Here is a 20,899-nt window from a genome sequence, read left to right as displayed (position 1 = left end):
ATCTGCTCATTTTTTTCTTTTTTTTGAGACAGAGTCTCACCTTCTTGCCCAAGCTAGAGTGAGTGCCATGACGTCAGCCTAGCTCACAACAACCTCAAACTCCTGGGCTCAAGCGATCCTACTGCCTCAGCCTCCCGAGTTGCTGGGACTACAGGCATGTGCCACCATGCCAGGCTAATTTTTTCTATATATATTAGTTGGACAATTAATTTCTTTCTATTTATAGTAGAGACAGAGTCTCGCTCTTGCTCAGGCTGGTTTTGAACTCCTGACCTCGAGCAATCCGCCTGCTTCAGCCTTCCAGAGTGCTGGGATTATAGGTGTGAGCCACCGCACCCGGCCAGCTCATTTTCTTTTAAAAATATCGGCTGATCCATTCTTTATTCCAGGAAAAAAATATCTTTATCCATACTGTCAAGTTCCAAAACAAATCTCTTAGATTAGGATTGCCTCATTGCCTCATCATTGTAAAAATTAATAACTCTCCTACCAATAATTCTCAATAGTTCTCCTACCCAGGGGAGAAAAGGTAAACTTACTGAGGGGTTAAACTTGTCCCTCAGTAGGGTAATATAAATTTCTTTTTTAGGTCCTTCACATCCATGTCAGCCTTATTTCTAGCATACATAAGGAAATTAAATTAAATAATAAAATAAAGCTAACAAATAATTTTTATTGTTTCTTTTGTGAATAGTATCTCTTTTCTCATTATTCTATTTCATTTTGCATTGTGCAAATCTAGTGACTTTCGTATGTTTCTTTTATCTAAAATAAACATTATTTTGAAGCCTCTTGTTACTGTCCATGAGTTTTCAGTGAAAATTTTGTGAATACAATCACGTATGATCAAGTTCCAATTTCCATGGTAAATGCTTTGAATTTATTATCATATTTAATCCTTACAAAAAAACCTTAGGACATACAATACTACTAAAGTTCAATATACACATATTTTAACTGACTGTAAAAATAAGGGAAAGAGGAGAGGGCCCTGTGAAAAATGCAAAGAACTGTCTGAAGAGAAAGTATTACAATTATTCCTCAATTACATCACCCATCTCCATGCCTCGAACAACTATTGCATTGCTCCTGATCCTTTCTTCCAGCAGTAGCTGCCATTTCTTGCCAAAAATTTGCATCAACATATCTAAAAGCAAGCTCATCGTCTCTCTCCACAGCCATTAAGTAACCTATTTGTCTCCTATGAATTCCTGTAACATTGTGTTTTATCACTTAAATCACTTATAAGCGGTGTTTGGTACATTCTTCTTCTCTCATCTGCAGGAAAATATAACCCTAGTAAGCACCTGCTTTATTTATAAACTTATTTACAGACTTATTTATAAATAAAGCATCTAAAGTTATTTATAAACCTTTGTAAGCTCTCACTGATCACAAGATAAATAAATTCCACCATCTCCCAGGTGGGCCCATATCCTGACCCAGGGGAAGTGAAGGCTGTCATCCATGGTGACAACATACAACCTTGCCACTTTGATGCCCTGAGTGTGGCCCAGACACAGTGAGCAAATTCCAGCTGCTTCCCTCATCAGAATACACCTCCAGGAGCAGCAAGTGCAGAATGTGGGTCTTTGATGGGACTAACACAGGCCCTGCCCAGAGAGGCCATTCCTAGGAAGACCAGGACTCTGTGTGAGATCAGAGTGCCATGGAGAAATCTGTCACTGATTTAAAATGGAGAAATTGAGGGCAGTTCTTCACCCAGGCACAACACAGAGGCAAACTACACCCAGGCTGCCCATAACATTTGTCCCTTTTAGTAATAAAGATGATCACCCAAATGATGAACCACTGTTCCTGAATTAGCCTATCGACCTGGAAGGGATTAGATACTCTTAAACCTAGTTGTTAGTTTCTTTATACATAAGCAATTATTGGCTCTGCCAATATTTTAGATTACTAATAACAAATACATTATATGGTTTTATCAAATGCCTCCAAAGGAGAAAAAACAATGTGTACTATTTTGGTGGCCCTTCACCTCCAGTACATATTTTTCGATGCCAGCGCACACGCGACCGTGTACCTGACCCAGACACTTACATCAAACTCATTCAGAGCCGCAGCCAGCTCGCCGATGCCCGTGTGGCCTTTGGCTTCGTCAGTGGGCGAGGTAGCTTGAGCAGCATTGGAGATGCCGGCGATGGCCTCCTGCACTTGTTTGAACACGTAATCTCGGTTGGCTCTTGTGGCGGCAACATCCGGATGGCGGAGAAAGGCCTGGGAGGCCGTGTACAGCATCGTGGCGTTCTTCTTCAGAGCTCCTCGGGCGGCTGCCATCTCGTCCCTACAGTGAGGGTCCTTCAGCTCCTGTGTGCACGACACATGAAACCTGTCACATCCGTGAAGTCTGCGTGGAAGTGTTCACTACGGAACTTAAGAGTTACAGGCTGTTAGAAACACATGGAACTTACGGAAAGCATCTACTCTCCTTTGTGCTGTCTCTAGCTGCCAGGACTTTATGTATATTGTTCTTTCTATGTGACATGTCTGAGCTTTCCTTCTCCACCCTACCCTGGGATCTGACAGAGCTCCACTTACCTGGCAGGTCCTCCACCCAACTCTTTAAGCTACGTCTCCTTCCATCTGTTCTTACAAGACACTGTTCCTCTCCTGTCATTAACACTCTGACTTTATTGTATTGACGTATTTAAGCATGTATTTCTTTTCTATACTGTATCTCTATTGACAGCGGGGATCCGTGTCTATCTTGTTCAGTGGCTCTTTAGTCATTAGCACAATGTCTGGCCCACAAGACACATTCAATATATGTTGCTGAAAAAATGCAGAACCCAGGCCACCAAGGTAAGTGGATTGCATGGATCAAAGAGTTAGTCATCAACAGATGGAAAACCTGAACTTCAGCCTTCTGAGGCCATTTTCTTCTGTATTAAATTACAATGACTAACATGGGAAACCAAACTTCGGATTTCTGCTCAGCACATCAACACTATTTCATTATGAATCCTATTTCAAAATAGGATTTTTTTTAACTGCCTCTAATGGTAGCTCACCATTAAGTTTAGAGAATAGAAAATAATAGGCTAAAGATGATTTGTTTTCCTCATTTTGGATATCAAATAATACCACTGGGGAGTCTCTTTATTTTAAGTTTTAAAGAATACTGTTAAGAAAAGTGTTGGCACCATTTTTGGAAATTTTAAAGGCAGTGCTGCTCTCTGAGAGCCATGTATGACTGCTAGCTGAGTATCTCTGGGAGAATATTCTTCCAGCTTTAAAACATCAGTAAAGAGTATTTGGACTACTGAGGTTCTCTTCCTATTTGCTCATTTGATGCAGGATAGATAGATGACCTGGCAATGATGAATTACATCTTTTCTTTTGTTGGTCAAAATAATTCCCAGACAAGCACGTTATATTTGCTATCTACGATTGTCAAGATAAATTGACAATAAATGATAATTAATTAAACCATCTATTCTCCTTTGCTTAAGCACTAAAAGATTTATCCCAGTCAACACAATATATAAATTGGGATTATTTGAATTCTAGAGATGATAACATAGGTAACAAACATCTGACTGTGTTCTCTGTGCAAGACAATGATCTGGGTACAGGAGGCAGGTTTCTCCTAAATAGTCATTTACCCTCCAGTCTGTTACCCTCCAGAACACCTGGATCAGAAATTATGTTCCTGGGTATGCATGCTAAAAAAAATAAAAATAAAAATAAATTATGAAAGTGAAAAAAGGAGTGGGAAATTCTCTCCACAAAGATATCTGAAGAAACATTCTTCAATCATAAGAAAAGAACTGGAAACAATCTAAATGATGAAGTATAAAGAATAGGTTAACTAAACTACCAAGACATCCATTTGATGGACTATTTATGTGGCTATTAAAATTATTATACTTTCCAAAAAGCAATACCATGGATAATATTAATAAGATAAATGAAAAAGCAGACCACAGTATGCATACTTGCATATACAGTATGATTATAAATATGCTAAAATGTGAAGATAAATAACTTAAAGACAATATACCAAAATGTAAGCACCTTTTTTTTTGTGGGTGATAGAGTGTTATGTGTGTTTCATGTCCCCCTTATTTCTGAACTGCTATTTTTTAAAATTTTCTCTAAGTAGTCTGAATTAACAATTAATTAAAAATAGGTATTAATAAAATAAAAATAAATAATCTTCATGGATATTTTCACACGAACATCTCATATATTCTCATGGCTTTTCATTTTAGCCACATGCTGGTGACCTGTGTTTTCATCTCCAGGCAACCCCTGTCTCCTATTGGACAGTTCGATGTGGATATCTTACAAGCATCTCAAATCAACATATCTGTGCTGGGTACTCTTAGGTGTCGCTTTGGCTGAGTTGAGGGATGCTTAGACAGTTGGTGAAGCATTGCTTCTGGGTGTGTCCAGGAGGGTTTTCAGAGGAGGTGGCCTGTGAGTCAGGGCATTGAGTGGAAATGCTCTGCCCTCAGGTGCCAACCAGCCGGCTGTGGGCCCGGATAAAACAAAAAGGCAAGTGAAGGGCAAATTCTTTCTCTCTCTTCTGGAGCAGGACACCTTTCTCTTCCCCTCTCTGCCCCCTTAGAAACCAGAACTCCAGGCTCTTCAGCCTTTGGACTCTGGGGCTTGTACCAGCAGCCTCCTGGGGCTCAATCTCTATCTCTCTCTTTTTAGCGTAAATTTGCTCCTACCCATATTACATTTGGCTACCAGACGTGACTCTTTTTGAACAAAGAATTCTGGTGATAAAAAAATTTAAAACAATCACTTAAACTAAAATCATGTTTATGTGCCTGTCACATAAAGAACTAGACCAAGGGTCCTCAAACTTTTTAAACAGGGGGCCAGTTCACTGTCCTTCAGACTGTTGAAGGACCAGACTATAAAGAAAACTATGCACAAATTCCTATGCACACTGCACATATCTTATTTTGAAGTAAAAAAACAAACGGACAAAAACACCTGCATGTGTCCCGCGGCCCGTAGTTTGAGGACGCCTGAACTAGACCTTAGTCAGGTTTGTAATCCCAGCATCCCTCACTTGAGCCTGGCACAGAGTGAACACTCAACAAATGGTTGTGGAATGAATGGAACTTTCCAGTTAGTTATAGAGAAACTCAGAAACTGGGAATTGCCCAACATGTTGAAGAATTCTGGGAGTGGTCAAGAGGATGGGTGAAAGAATTTTAACAGACTCTTCCATATTTGGAGATATATTTTCTAGGAAGAAAGAAGGACTTACTTTTAAGGAACAAAATTCTAATGGTACCTAATGAGCAAACAGAACGGGCTAAGGGTGAGGGTGCTATCTCTAGACAAAGGGGAGGCAGAGGAGATCCCAGTCATACACCACCAGTGGGTCTCACGCTCACCTGTGTTCTTCCTTCCCCTTCTTCCCTCCTTCCCTCCTTTCACCCCTCTCCCCAGTGCTCGCCAGCTCTCTCTCTGCCTTTCTTCTCATTTTGTTCATGTTTTTGTCCTCTCTTTCAAAAAAGTTTCACGCCACTTGCTGCATATCCTCAGTGTGTGCATACATGGTGGTGTCCACAGGGCTGGGAGATAAATAGTGATGTCAAAGCATGACATCCAGAGAGTGACCACAGCGACACCCCACAGTTTAATTTTTTTTTTATTTGACCTGGGAGCTGTTCCCACAATGGATGGAGGTTAGAGTATGGTGGGGCTAGCAGGCTAGTTGCCACCAGTGAAGCAGATAGTCAGTGGCCAAGTATAGCCAGAGGGTACCCCGGGGCCCACCATGGTATCACAACTTGCCCTAGCAAGAAACAGTCTTTGTGATGACAGGTTCTTAGAGCATTTGTTAGCAAGCAGATGCAGTTGATCCACTGTGCAGGCCTACAAAGCTATAAGGTTCTTTAAACTCATCCCTTTTCTCCCCTAGCACTTCCAAAATCTCTCCCACCTGTTGTCTTCTTGCTGCTACATAGTTAAGTTTCACCATCTCTTTTCCAAACTCTTTAAAGCGGTTTGCAAGGTCTTGCTCGTTGGTAGCATTTTTGACAGCCTCCAGGGCCTCCTCCACCTGAAGTGATAAAAAAAACAACATATTTATAAGTGGATAGTGTTTAAGTATTATTAAACATATTAGAAATGGTAATTTGTAAGAAAAAAAGCCACAAAACATTAATATTTAACATTAGATGAAATAATAGAAGAAAAGTACCCCTAATAATCATTTATAGTCAGATTAAACATTGGTTCAAGATTTACAGAATATTTTATATATAAAAGATAACTGCTGAACCCTAAAGCACAGAAAAATTCTGTTTATTGTATTTTATTGAATTATGATTTTAATAAGCAATGTAGACTTCTAATTTAAGTAGAACATTAAGAAAATATATTTAAGAAAAAATACTAATATGAAATTTTAGAACAAATTCTAGAAATCTTCATAGGAGGAAGTGGTTCACAAATAAAAACTGGAGAAAATCCTGGGCTGCTGAAAATTTGGGACAGCTTGAATCTGCCACCAATTTTGACATTTCTAAATCTGGGACTTAAGGGGTTGTACTTTTAAGCTGAGTTTATGCCTTGCCATCCAATGGAAAGAGGAAATATTGAGCCCCTAGAAGCAAGTATTTTAATTTTCATTATCACTTGAAGGGGATATCAATTCTTGTGGAATGGGGGACAAAATGACAGCAAGCATGCTGCCCTAATGATGTGCTATGCTTACAAATCCATGAAAACCGTCTCACTGAGCTTTTCTAGAGTGACATTGGATCTGAATTGTGAATTTCACCAAAATCACTTTATAGATGATTCAAATGTTTGAGAGGTACTAAAGTTTCCTCCCCTCCAAAATGATCTTAACTTTAATATGATGTGAAAATTTCCACAATTGGTAACCCTTTACATTTATAATATCTGTGCACTCGATTAAAACTAAAATCAAGATACTGTGGTGGAGTAATCCACTAAGTCATTTTCATCCTAGTAGCATCTTTGTAGAAATAATTTCACCGACAGAAATAGCCAAGAGCACAGTCCTGAGCGAATAAGGCACAAGGCAGTTACATCTTTGCAAAATCGAATGTTCTTGAACATTAAGGGGGTCTGGTAGAGAGGCCCCCAACTAGCACAGGCTGCTCAGAGAGGCAGCAGGAAAGGAGAGAGAAGGCAGCGCTGAAAGAGTAATGAGAATTAGAGGGAATGTTTGGGAAGATTTCAGATGGGCTCTTGTAGTTTCAGGCAAATTAAAAGACAATATATAGAGAGTTCATTGACAATTCAGAAATACAAATGACTACTAAAATGACTGAAAATAATCATAGATTAACTCAGATCTGAACTGTAGAGATGCACCTTTGTCTAAGCTTGACACAATCACAAAGGTGGCTAATACAGCTTCCTAATCAAGTCTCACTGAGTGCAGGAAGAGAATAGTGTATCTAAATCAGTGATGATGAATGTCATCAAGCCTTTTATCCCACAGATATAATACCATTCAATTTACCAAATAGGCTAACACATTTTAGTAAGAAAAGAGCTCTAGCAAGCAAGGGAAGTTATTTAGAATGATGGTAGTGGAGCATCAATCTAGATGCCCCACAAAATTAAGTTTCCATTCTCATCTTCTATGGAAATTTTGCACCATTTTTTTCTTCCTAATTATAAAACTATAAAATGATGATGTAAATCCTCAATATTAGTCACGTCCAATTTCTATTCAGGCTCTAATAATGCTCAAGTTGTATGTTAGAAAGATTTTTAGGCACTCAAGTCAAATTACATTTTATGGTATGGAATGGCACATTTAAAACATTTTCATAGTTTAATGAGAATCTCATACCTCAGATCTTTAAAACAACCAATCAGTGAAGCCTTACATTCTAATAGATTTATAATCATCTTAACTTGGCTATCAACAGCATCATTGAGAGGAGAGTTCTTGGCAGTTAAGTTGTTCCTGCTGCTTATTTGAGATGTAAATCTCTTCTCAGGACATAAAAACTGGTTCCAGGGAAGAGCAAAATAATTATCTCAGAGGGAGCTAAATCCTGAATTTGTTTTTGAACATATATAAAACAAGTTTCTTATCAGTTGTTAATCAGACCAATTTGGAATATTTATTTTGTTGTGTTACACATAACTTATTTCCTCATTGGTTTTCTCTGAAGAATCCAGATGTCAGTTTGATTTTGTACTTATAATTCAATGAAGTGCTTTTTTTTTTGAGACACAGTCTCACTCTGTTGCCCGGGCTAGAGTGCGGTGGCATCAGCCTAGCTCACAGCAACCTCAAACTCCTGGGCTCAAGCAATCCTTCTGCCTCAGCCTCCTGAGTAGCTGGGACTACAGGCATGCGCCACCATGCCCGGCTAATTATTTCTATATATTTTTACTTGGCCATTTAATTTCTTTCTATTTTTTTTTTAGTAGAGATGGGGTCTCCCTCTTGCTCAGGCTGGTTTCAAACTCCTGACCTTGAGCGATCCGCCCTCCTCGGCCTCCCAGAGTGTTAGCATTACAGGCATGAGCCACCATGCCCGGCCCAATGGAGTGCTTTTGAAAAGGAATACCAATGATGGGGTCTGTTTGTGAACAGGTAAACTTAGTTATACACAGAGTTTGAATGTAGTAGGATCTGAGAAGTCACCTAGTCAAAAATTCTCATGTAGTATCATGATTCAGAATCTGTCCAAGATCTCACAGAAACGAAGGGAATTGAACCAAAGTCTGGATTATGGGCACACCCTTCAAGTAGAAAGATAGATGAGAGATGGAGATGGATGTACGGATAGGTAGATAGATAGATTGATTGATTGATTGATTGAATGGTGAGGGGAACATGAAGAAGGAAGGAAAAATAAGTTTAGTGACCAGACACTTTTAACAACTCAAAATTAATATAAAAATAAAGTTTTCATTTTTGAACAGAGCCAATGATTTTTCTGGGCAGCTGGAGAAAGGAAATTGACTCTTGTGAGACACACAAATATCTTGCTCTCAAACCTTCACTGTCCATTCATGAGTTCAGGGCTCCCAGCTGAGCAAAGTGCAGTTTTTATACATAAGAAAAGCCTGGGACACTTATCCAAAATACACCTGTGTGGGCCCCACCATGAGGGACATAAGTCCGACTGTGTGAGGAAGGTTATGGGGTCAGATTGGTCAGGGTTTGAACCCTGGCTATGTCATCGGTTAGCTCTGTGCTCTGAGGCAAACTACTTAACCTCTATGACTTTCAGTGTCTTCAGTAATAAAATGAAGGTGACAGTGTCTACACAGTATGCAAAGTTGTTTTAAGAATTAAAGAAGATAAGAAATACAAAATATCAAATGCTTAGCAAAGTGCCTAGCAAAAATTGGGAGCTCCTTACATAGGGATACTGATCTGAATGCACAGTATCTGCCTCAGGGGCGAAAAGTTCCTAAATAATCTTGAAGAGGAAGATCTTCCTCTTATTCTTCGAATGTCTGCAGATGACAGGGGCCCTGGGAGGAGTGGAAGAAAAGCCGCAGAGAGGATACAGGAAGCAGGCTGATCATGATGGCTCTGAGAAGGGTGCTGGTTCCAAGGACAGAGCTCTTTGATAAGGGGGAGGTTTGGAAGATGCTTACGTTCTGGATTGGGAAATGATCCCCAGTGAGCTGACACAAAGGGACCTCTCAGGGGCAGCTGTCATATCCTTCCCCGCTAAAAATGCCCTCATTTTCTGGGACCCTACAGATAGGCTGGGCTTATGAACACCAAAACAAGAACTCTTTGCTGAATAAGGTATTCCTGTCCTTAATATTTTCAGCATAGATAAAGCTGAAAAGGCTGAAACTTCCAGAAAAAAACATTAAAATTTGTTCCTTAATTAGTGGGTTTAGATATTATTTTCAGAGCTTGTCACTGAAAACTCTTAAAATCTTAGTCTTTTCATGGGCTTGTTCCAAATAGCCCAGACACCCACCTCTAAAGTAAGCCTGTCTGCCACTATTATTTAGTCTGCAGCTGTATCAAGTCGTTCGAAATAGTCTTTCAATCAGTCTCTAATTTTCCTAGTTGAAACTGCAATTATTTACTTCAATGTAAAATAGTAGCCTGAGAATTCAATTTTTGTATTTATGAAGCATCTGGAATGAGGCAGCCTGGTATATGGGATGGGGTAGTAGTAGAGTGAGGGGTCTGATCCCTCCCCTAACCCCAACACTGTGTGGTCTGGTTCCCTTGTCAATGTTTACCGACCATACCCATGCTAGAAATCATTGTTCTTATGGTCATCATTTCTGTTTGGACAGATTGATCTTATTCCAGGGTTCTTGATACTCAGTTGATTGGATTTTAAATGACACTGATGAAACTATTTAATAAATTATACAAAACTTTCTTATTAGGGTCTGGGGTTTCACAGTAACAGCTAAACTAGAAATATCTATCTTGAAAATGGGAGCTGGCCAAGTGAATGAATGAATGAATACAACACCCTACAGCTAATTACTGTACTTATTTAGCCATATACTCTGGTTTGATCATGGGTGTCTCAACATTATCACACTTTCTCTTTCTGCCTCCTACAGACAGTTGGCCTTCTTGATTAAATATTCTCTTTTCTTGATAAGCTGGCTCCTTCTTGATGACATTTTCTTTGCTTATTAACAAGTGAAGAAAAAAGTGATTTCGTCAGAAAGCGAGAATGTTTAAATGCTGGCGTAATTTACCCTTAAAGTATCACATTTTACAAAGCACAGTAATATAGTTTATGATATATTTCCAAAGTTATTTTCAATTTGTACAAGCAAAATGATACCAGTCAGTGTCATCAAGTACTTAGGACGTACCAGACATTGTTCTAAATCAGCGGTCTCCAATGTTTTTGGCACCAGAGACAGTTTCATGGAAGACAATTTTTCCACAGACTGGGGGATGGGAGCATGATTTGGAGATGAATAAAGTGCATTACGTTATTGTGCAGCCAAACCCTCTGCCCTCTGCTAATGATAAACTGTATTTGCAGCCACTCGCCAGCACTGGCATCACTGCCTCAGCTCCACTGCTCAGATCATCGGGCATTAGATTCTCATAAGGAGTACACAACCTAGATCCCTCCCATGCACAGTTTACACTAGGGCTCACACTCCTATGAGAATCTAATGCCGCTGCTGATCTGACAGGAGGCGGAGCTTATGCGGTGATGCGAGTGATGGGGAGTGGCTGTAAATACAGATGAAGTTTTGCTTCCTCCACTGTCACTCTCCTCCTGCTGTGCAGCCTGGTTCTGAACAGGCCACCGACTGGTATCAGCCTGCAGCATGGGGGTTGGTTACTGCAGTTCTAAATGGTTTACATATATCTTATTTAGTCTCAAAAAAAGTAGCTCTTTGAATTTGATAGTTTTCATATTCGCGCTTTAAAGAGTAGAGACTGAGATCAGAGCAGAGGAGTTACGCAGCTGCCAGAGGTGTCTCAGCAGGTAAGCGCAGGAGCCTGGCTTTGACCCCAGGTAGCTTGCTCTGGAGCCCATGCAATGGGCTAGGCTGCATTGATGATAAAGCTGATGGAGGCTGGGTTTGGATTATACTGACCTTCAGATTCCAAATACTCATTAAGAGCCATGCCCCATGTGATCAGTCTCCCAGTTCTAGTCACTCTACCTACTTATCTTGAATATCTCTAAAAGTCTACTTTTTCACAATACACACTGCCCATTGTCTTAGTTTTTTATTCTTTCCTTGGTCTGGAAAATTTCAACAGTCTCTTTATCTGTCCCTCTTCTAATTCCTCCACACTGCTACCAAAATTACTTTTCTAAATCACAAATCTGATTCTGACCCTTAGTACTACTCAATGGCTTCCACATAATCCATACGTAAAATACAAACTATCATGTTTTCCAAGACCCTCTACAACTTGAATCTCTCTGGCCAACTGTGTTATTGCCTCTCCCTGTCTTATCCAGTAGGCTCTAGCAACAAAATCAAACACTCCAAGATTCCTCACTTGATTTCTTGCCTTTGTTTTTTCCTTGGTTTGTGAAGCTCTCTGTAGCTGAAGTCTGCTGCCCAACCTGAATCCATCTCCCTTCTTATGGCAACAACACCTTATCTTCTTTCAGTGACACACTCTTCCTTTGCACAGCTTATCAAATCCAAATTCGCCCTTTCTGCCTGCACTGTGGAAATGCGGCTGGGCCCTTGGAATAGTATTTGTTTTCCAGGTGGCCTAATGTTAAGCTTTGTCAGTAGAGAATGCTAGACAGACACTGCAGGAGGAAAGGGCTTTGTTTCCTGTTCCCGCGTGCTCCCTCCACAGGCCCCTGCAGCAGGGGTAGCTTTTCCAGCATCAGGTGGCCCATACCTTCCTTCCACGTGCTCCCCGTGGGCAATTTTGTAGCAGAGTGCCCCCAGAGTGACACTGTTTTGTGAGTAACTTTCCTAAACACCCCGCAGGGCAGATTATCAGCAAGTTTCATTTGATCATGTGGCACCTCCGTGACATCTCTGTCATCATGTGGCCCTGGACTGTGCCCCCAGCACCACCTGGATCTCAGCCCTGGTAGGACGGGGCCTCCCTGGAGTGCTCTCTCCCACCCACAGGGCAGCAGCTGCCATTGCCATATTCTTACTTCTTACGAGCCGATCCCTGGTTACTCCAACCTGCTGTTAGAGTTAAACATTCTTCATATCAAACTTTCCCTGTTTAAATTACCTGTGTGGTTCTGTCCTCATTATTAGACAGAAAGATCCATCCCCCAACTCTTTTTGTGGTGACAACTCTTTCTAGTGACCCCCAACTTTCAGCCCCCACCTTCAGGCTTTGGACGTGTGACTCAGCCTGTTCAGTCTAGGCCTGGCAACGGGCTCAGAGAAAGAAAAACCTCATTTAGCTCAATGAGACCCAATCTTGTGACCACTCTCTCCCAGCCATATCATCCTTTCTCATATCATCCTGAACAGCCCAACAGGACAATTTGGTTGAATTGCTCCCATCCCCAGCTTGGGATGGAGGGAGAGGAGGAGCCTTGACTGTGTAAAATAAAAAATCAGTATATCCTATTCCCCTCCAAATAATTAACTGAGAGATATGCATGTGACTCAGAAGTCAATTGAGGCTAGTAAGATTGTGAAACTCTTGTTTGTGTGATCAGGCAAGAGAATATCCTCTTCGTGCTATCCTTGCTCTAGAAACAGGTAACCTTAAGAATGATTGGCAGCCATTTTGAGGACACGAGGAAAGGGCCTATAGCAAACAAATCCCTCAGTGAAGAAAAGGAGAGAGAAAATCTGGTCTTTGTCACAGTTTTGCACCTTGATCAAGCCTTGCCTGACGCTATTTCTTTGGAACTTTTAGTTGGTGAGCCAATATATTCTCTTTGAAAAAAGCACACAGTTGAATTAGGTTATTTGTAACTGAAAGCATCCTAATGATATTTTCCTTCTGGGTGAGACTATAGCAATATGCATACTTTCCCACAGGTACCGCACTCTTTCCTAATGTCCTAATGTCTCCCCCACTTGCCCATAAGGCTTTGAAGGCAGGAGTCTAGTCTGATTCATCCTTGAATATATATTGACATAGTGTTTTGTCTATAGTAAGCACCCAGCAAATATTTCTAGTAAGTATAACTGAATAAATAAGTTATGAACAATCCAGCTGCATGAAGCTAACGTCATGACAGAAAGTATAGCTCTGACAGAAAAGATATGCTAAGAACTGGGGCTGCATTGTCTACATTTATAATCAGAGAGAAGGCTATGTTATACCAGCTGACTGTTGTTATTCAAACACAAGAGCCACATTAGAACTTCAGGACTAATCAGTAAATTATACAGAAATAATAAGCCACTGAGGTTGCACAAGGCCATTTGATGCCAAAATCACAAGAAGCTACAGGTAATGTTAAGATCATTATGTCTCATCAATGCCCCAAACAAAGGGACAATAGTGTTAGATTTAGCCTCTGGTAGACACTAAGAAAATCTGAATTCCCCGAGAAGTTGACTAAGTGGTTGCTGTTTTCTATTTTGCTATTCCATTTCCTAGAGAGCCATTCTTAGATAATGGACAACATCATTATACCAGGACCTAGCCTGAGGATGGAAAAATGGTGATTTTCTCTGACATACACATGTCTACAGGAGTTTATGTGTAACGCTATTGCTCATGCTAATAACTGACAATATAATTTGATTACATTAATTCAGAGCCTAGGGAAAATAAATACCCTGCTTCATGATCACTGATTGAAATTCAAGATTCCTTTATAACTCTGGGGAGCCACATATCAACCTAACACACTGACAATGTCAACTGATTGCAGGATATTTCAGGTTTCTGGCTAGGAAATCATTCACCAGCACAATAAAAGTGATTATAATTCAGTATTTTTAATGGTGTCTGATGTACAGATGATTACTTTAGCTTTTCACAGGAACGTCAAATTCCCACTTGGGTGCTAACTTGCCTTTGGAACTATATGTCACCCACTGTTCCATCACTATTCTCCTGAACTGGAAACCACAGAAGCAGTAAAAACCTTTTGCAGTCACATGAGTCTTTAACACAAAATAATACTCAAAAGAAGAAAATGTTAAAGTACACACAAGCACTTGTGTGATAGAGCAACTAGCATAATTCAGACAACTAAAGTATCCATATATCCATATATTATATGAGAAGAACTCCTCAGTAGCCACATAAATTTAAGTTTCCAAATATAATCATAAGGTGGCAGAATGCAAAGATGTACACAAGTGCCAAACCACACAACCTCTGCAGGGCTCATAATTCTTCACTCATTTTTAGATTCTGAATGATATTTGCTCACCATTATTCAATTTGCCAACAATTACACAAAGGTGTCTGGCAGAGGGTGAAGGTGAATATTTTAGGAAAATAAATCGACTATACTTCATCGAATTAGTAAACTATTCATGGAAAACATGAATATAAGTTTCTGATAAAAGAGATGATTTCTCTATGCTCCTACAAGTTAGTCAGAAATGAGAAAAATTAATGTCTGGAAGGAACAGTAATAAAAATTTGACATGTGGCTTAAAAGATAAAAAGTAAAATACTATGTGTAATGCTTAAAGGCAAAATAGCTATGTAGGACTCCTTATATGGTATTACTCAATCTAAACCAACAGAAATCAAGTTGCAACTTTACTCTTATTAGAAAGCACCTGATACTCTTTGTGTAAATCTATATTTAAGCATCCAAATGGTGAAGAAATTTATTATTTAGAAAAATCTCTGAGAAAGGTGTAGATGATATTTCCTAACTTGCTCCATCAAAACATGTAAAGATATTTGTTATGTTCTTCATCCTGAGTTTAAAAAAAAACAACAAACTAATAAATATTTGCAAACAATACATTATTTATTCATGAAAAGAGGTGTTTTTACGGACAAAACTAACATACTACTGGGCACAATTATGTACTATGTTATTAGTAAGGAATTGTTGACATCTTGTCTTCCTTTGGGGCGTGGAGTAATAATAGCCCCATAAGATGAAACCCTGACTGATCTCAATCTAAAGTGTGACACAGGCCACAACCTGAGTAATTCAGATACCACAAATTGTAGTTCCTCACTTGTTCCACAAGATGGCAACATTCTACCACTGCTGTCTGCTGCAGACGCTGCGCTCTAAATAGAACAAATGTGTTATTTAGTCTACAATCATTTTTAATTTTACTACTGACAGTCTGACAGGACTACTTAATATTACCGGGATGACCTTTCCATGTGTGCTAAATCCTTTTTTTTTTTTTAACTTCCCTTAATCTGCTGTGGGGAGAAGAGAATGCAATTGACTCCACATTGCACCAGGCCGCAGGGATGGATCTGCTGACAGCACTGGTCCAAAACAGGTGGGGAGAGAGGCAAGTTTGCAGGCGGCATTGGGGCCAGACCGGCGTCCCAGGCCCGGATGTGTCCCACTCTCCAGGTGTGGGGTGGGCCATTCAGGGAGGGATTCAGTCTGTCATCACCTTCTAAGTGTCACTGAGCGGGGCCTTCCCCAGCACGGGGGAGAATAATTACATGTGAGATGTCAAGTTAGTTTCTTTAGGTTCAGTTCTGTTCTCTCCCTGCTGGGGTAAAGGAAGAAAGTCCATCTGAGGAAAGACTTTTCTAAAAATGTTGCCTTTGAAGACTATGTAAGGGAAAGACAGCAAATCCGTTTCTCTAGAACACTTGAAGGTGAACTTATCTGTAGTCTGGAAGATGTGTATAAGAGAGGGGGGCTGGAAGAAGGACAACACCGGGCCCTACAGTGGCTCCAGTGATCTTAAAACCTCTACGTGGCCATCATGACACTCAGTTTGCGCTAGATTCTGGGATACTAGTTTCCCCCATTCAAACCTCCCCACGACCCTGAGGGCTGTACCACCATTAGCCCCATTTTAGCAGAGGAGGGAATCTGAGAGCAAGGAAGTTACACAGTAAGTTCTGACACAGCTGGACCCCAGTAGCTCATCAGTCAATCATATGATTAGACTGCCCTGCAATATTTAAAATAGGTAAAGTGTCTCCTCAAACTGCTCACCTCATCCAGTGTGCAAGAGCCATTCCTGGTTTCTGTGGGCCCATTCCCTGAACAAAACCTAAGGACAAACTCCCGAGTAGCTTGGGCTCTGTGTTCTGGCTCCTCAGGGAGCTGTGTAGAAACCATGAAGAGATGCACCTCTCTTTCCAATTTGTGCCCTCAGAGCTCAGGCTGCAGGTGTTGGCACAACAGGGCTTTCATAACATTGCAGGATTTATACATAACTTGGAGATCTTGGACACTTTATTGGAGCCAGCTTGGGTAAAAGATCCTACCCAAGGTTTTTTGACAAGAGAATAATTATGATGTAGATACTTTCTGGATGTCCCCTCTACTGAACAAATCTGTGCTCCAAGGTGAGGTGAGAGGAGGCTTCTATTCATTTCCTAAGTCACCTGTCCCCTCATCATAACCTGCTTCATTTCACTGACAAAGAAAATAAGACCTAGAGAACTGGCTGACAGGAAATGTGGTAAGCCAGAAATGCCCAGGGCTGGGCGGCTAAGCCAACGATCGGTTGGTTCTCCAAAAAGGAAAGCACGTGGTTCACAACTCATCACCTCAGGACCCTGAGGGCAGTCCAGGCTTGGTGCTCGTTGTCTAGAGACCGTCTTTTACTGAAGGCAGGGGATAGAGATTCTCTAAGCATGGACCATATTCCTAAGCAATTAAGTTACATCATCTTTGTTCAAAGAGTTGAACCATCCTGGTTGTAAACAGATACTATTCAGCAAACGGGAAAGCAGAAAAAGGACCAACTGTCAAGGACTGGGGAAGTTGCCTTGATCTCTGTTCCAGCTATATTTGTGACCAGGGCAGGGCTTCACTTCCATTAGGAAACAAAAGAATTAAAAGGAACTATGACAAGAAAGGCACATAAAATGGGGTTCTATGGGTTAGTGGGGCAGGCGTGTGCCCAGAGACCCAAGCCATATATGTTCAATGCCAGGCTTAGTGCAACAAGATTGATGGTAGCCATGGGGAGTGTGGATGGACACCTTGTTGTTGCCAGACTATAGGCTCAAAGTCCATATATCTACAGAAAAGCAAGGCTGGAACAGGTAACAAAATATATTCAACACATGATCCATACTAAGGTGGACACAGGTGGTCAGCTACCCAGAAGAGCTGGCTCTAGCCTAAATTATCACAGGTACCAAGACTGCTCTGAAACTTGAGAGAGAGCAAAGGCAGGTGCACTAAGACCAGGTTCTGTAGCCTAAAAGAATACTTGTTTATGTACTTCAGGAAGTAAGGGTGAAGCCAAACTCTGAGTTTTGAGGGAAGGAACAAAATTCAAATGAACCTTATGTAACTTTTAAAGTATATTATTGAATATAATTTTAGTATTAGGAAAATTGGGGGGTTGTACTACATGTGTGAATAACCAAGTGCTTTGGTGGGTGGTGAAACATCTTTAGATTTCGGAGCTACAATATACACGGTCGAGATCGCCACTCACATAAAGCAAGTTTTGATAAGTTCTGCATACGTACAATTTTCAGATGAGACAAAAGCCTCATGACATCTGCCATGTCCGCCAGGATGAGTAAGCGTGTCACAGCTGAGAGCAAAGCCCTTGCCGCCCGCACCATGGTGCCACGCTTCACCGAGGAGCACGGGTCATCAGCAAATTCGGAGGAGGCGATCCGCATGGTCTCACCTGGAAGACAAACAGAGAAGCAGGTGGGCAGACAAGAGGCTTAGAGGCTGACAATCCTAAAGATCTGTGATGCACGATTATTGCCCTTGCTGCAAAACTCTGACAACCAGGTGGCACTTCTGCTGCATCCAATGCAACAGAGAAGCTTTTAAGCCAAGCTCATCAGTGCACGTGGGCAGGTACAGTGGATGAAACGAGGTGCTCATGTCACACCGAAGTATGAAATCGTGCTTTTTAACATAAATTAGGAATATGTTTAGTTCTATTTGTCTAATAGTTGGGATAGATTTGCCTTGACCTTAAACATCCTCTCTCTTCGTTTCCCTTGGAACCAATGATATTTACCAGGTAATTGGTTGAGGTTACTGATAGCTAAAGTACAAATTTAACTGCTCCACAGAGAAGTGAAATTGAAGAACTTGGCCTCATTAACACTGTACTCTTAATTGAGCTAATCAGACAAGAACAGACTATAGAGATACCCAAGATGCCGCCTTCTAATCCTCTTTTAGGAACCTATTCAATAACACAGACAAGATTTAGAAGGGAAGTAAACCGATTCAACAAGTGTTTATGAGGCACATGCTGGTGTCAAATTCTGTGCTGTGCTCTGGAATTACAAAGATGACTAAAGAATACCTAGTCTCAAGGGGTTCACAGTCTCGTGAGCAAACAGCTGTGTTAACCCATGATCAGGATACAGTGGTTAAGTTCCACAAGAGACACATGATTAAGAATGCAGACGATGGCGAGGAGGGAGTGATTTACTTATTTAGTACTAATTGGGGGGCGGGGGGACACTGTCAACTTTAATGGGCTGCAAAGAAGTAAGAGATGTTCACCAGCAAGACAAAGGTGGGAAGGGGATCTTAGGCGGCACGAACACTGTGTGTGAGACTCTGAAACCTGGAGCCCTGAGTTGAGTGCAGGGGCCCGCAGCGCTGTGAAAAACCGCATGAGAAAGAAAGCTGGAAGAGGCGGTGGGGGCTGGAACGCCATGTAGGAGATTGGGACTGTGTCTTCAGCAGGGAGAGAAGTGACATTAGTAGATTTTTTTATTTGGGGAGGATTATTTTAGTCACCTTACATAAAACAAATAGGAGGGGACAAGACTGGGACAGAGAAACCAGTTAATAGGGCAAATGCAGTTTTAGTCTGAGAGAGCTGTGGTGAGGGCCTCAACCAGGGAAATACAAGAGGACGAGGTTATTAACCAGATCTGTGTGATATTAACCACAGATCCGGGGGGCTGATTAGAGGTGGAGATGAGAGAGAAGGTGGAGCTGATGATGAGTGCTGATACAACACAAAAGTCAGGTGCGTATCTGCACAGGGACACCAGGGATGGGGAACAAAGAGACAGAATTAACCAGGGTGGTTAACTGATAGCATATTAGTGGGTGGATACTCACCTGTGGGAGGGAAAACTTCAAGAAAGCATAAATGGAGCTTCATATAGCAGAGCATACACAGGGGCATAAAAGCTTCAGTAAACTTAAACAGCAGAGTTAATATGATAGATTATTTAATTCCGGATAAAAGAATTTAATCCATTTTTATAGTGATGATTACTTCTCGCCTAGCAAGCAAAGCCTAACTCATTTAAATAAAGGCAATGATAGCATGGGAAGCCCGTGCATCCTGTAATTCATCCCAAGATATGAGGGGAAAAAAAAAAATAAAAACCTCTTACCATTTTATGGGCAGATCAGAATATAAAGTAATTCTCTCAGTTAGTGTTATAGTTATTTAAACCCTCACAGAGATACTTTTTATACTTGGGAAATGTGGGCATGTAAGGAAATATATTGTGCTGTTGGATTTTGTAAAGTGGTTACCATTGACGATAAGCACATTATATTGCCAACCAGCTTAGTCTTTATGCCTAGGCACAAATAGCTTGATATATAACAACAGTGTGGGAGAAACTTAAAAATGCATTACTGTAGTGGCACAATGCTGAATTTTCAAGATGTATGGCCCTAGAGATCTAAATAAAGTTTAAGGTTGAGGCTGCAATTAGGAAATATATATTCAATCCAAGTGTCCCAACCCTGCTACAGGTTTACATAAATCTCCTCCTCTTGCTCCTCCCTCTCCCAAATAAAAAGAGTCATTGCCAAACATCTATGTGGTTGAAGGAGAATGCAACAGTATAGCAAGAAAGAACATTGTACACCAAGGTAAATCCAACAAAATACTGAGAAAGTCACCACAAGTAAAGCTAAATAAATTTGTATAAATTATTAATGTCATTTAATGTATTTAATGTAATTAATGCATTTAATGTCAGCTGCCATTCAAATAGATCCATTTATTCAAAGGAAAGGGAGATTTAGTCCACACATGAACCCAGAGAACTACACGGTTGATCCCCAATTCTGCAGGTTAAATTGATATGAGCCCTAGCTTGAGTAGGAACAGAATAGCAGGTAGGGCTATTCCCAGAACAGCGGGCCCCAAGAGGGGAAGCCAGCCATACCCCTTGTCAGCACATGGAGGCTCCCCCATGACTTGAGGAACCAAATTCCTATTCAAGTCCAAATTTCCATACAGGGGGTCAATGTTTAACCAGATGCTGAATACTGTTTAAAGCCAGTGGGTATCAGCTGTCAGTGTAGAGCCCTTAGGTGGAGCTGATCAACCTGGGGCCCACAGAAGGCAGCCCTAGAAGTGGCTCAGCAGATGTCCATGAGAGACGGGGGGGGGAGAAGGT

General features: G+C 40.9%; 1 protein-coding gene across 1 annotated transcript in view; it reads right to left on the bottom strand.

Annotated features, from left to right (window-relative positions):
* CTNNA2 (catenin alpha 2) overlaps window positions 1–20,899 on the bottom strand; it is a 1,049,805-nt gene that overhangs the window by 718,378 nt on the left and 310,528 nt on the right. The window contains exons 4-6 of the mRNA XM_012742713.2: window positions 18,017–18,183; window positions 5,936–6,055; window positions 2,065–2,331 (exon numbers count right to left, since the gene is read on the bottom strand). Coding sequence (XP_012598167.2) covers window positions 2,065–2,331; window positions 5,936–6,055; window positions 18,017–18,183 — 554 coding nt within the window. The remainder of the gene's footprint in view (window positions 1–2,064; window positions 2,332–5,935; window positions 6,056–18,016; window positions 18,184–20,899) is intronic.

The sequence above is a fragment of the Microcebus murinus genome, chromosome 3 (assembly GCF_040939455.1).
Source record: "Microcebus murinus isolate Inina chromosome 3, M.murinus_Inina_mat1.0, whole genome shotgun sequence".
NCBI lineage: Eukaryota > Metazoa > Chordata > Mammalia > Primates > Cheirogaleidae > Microcebus > Microcebus murinus.
This window is presented reverse-complemented; position numbering and strand designations above follow the sequence as displayed.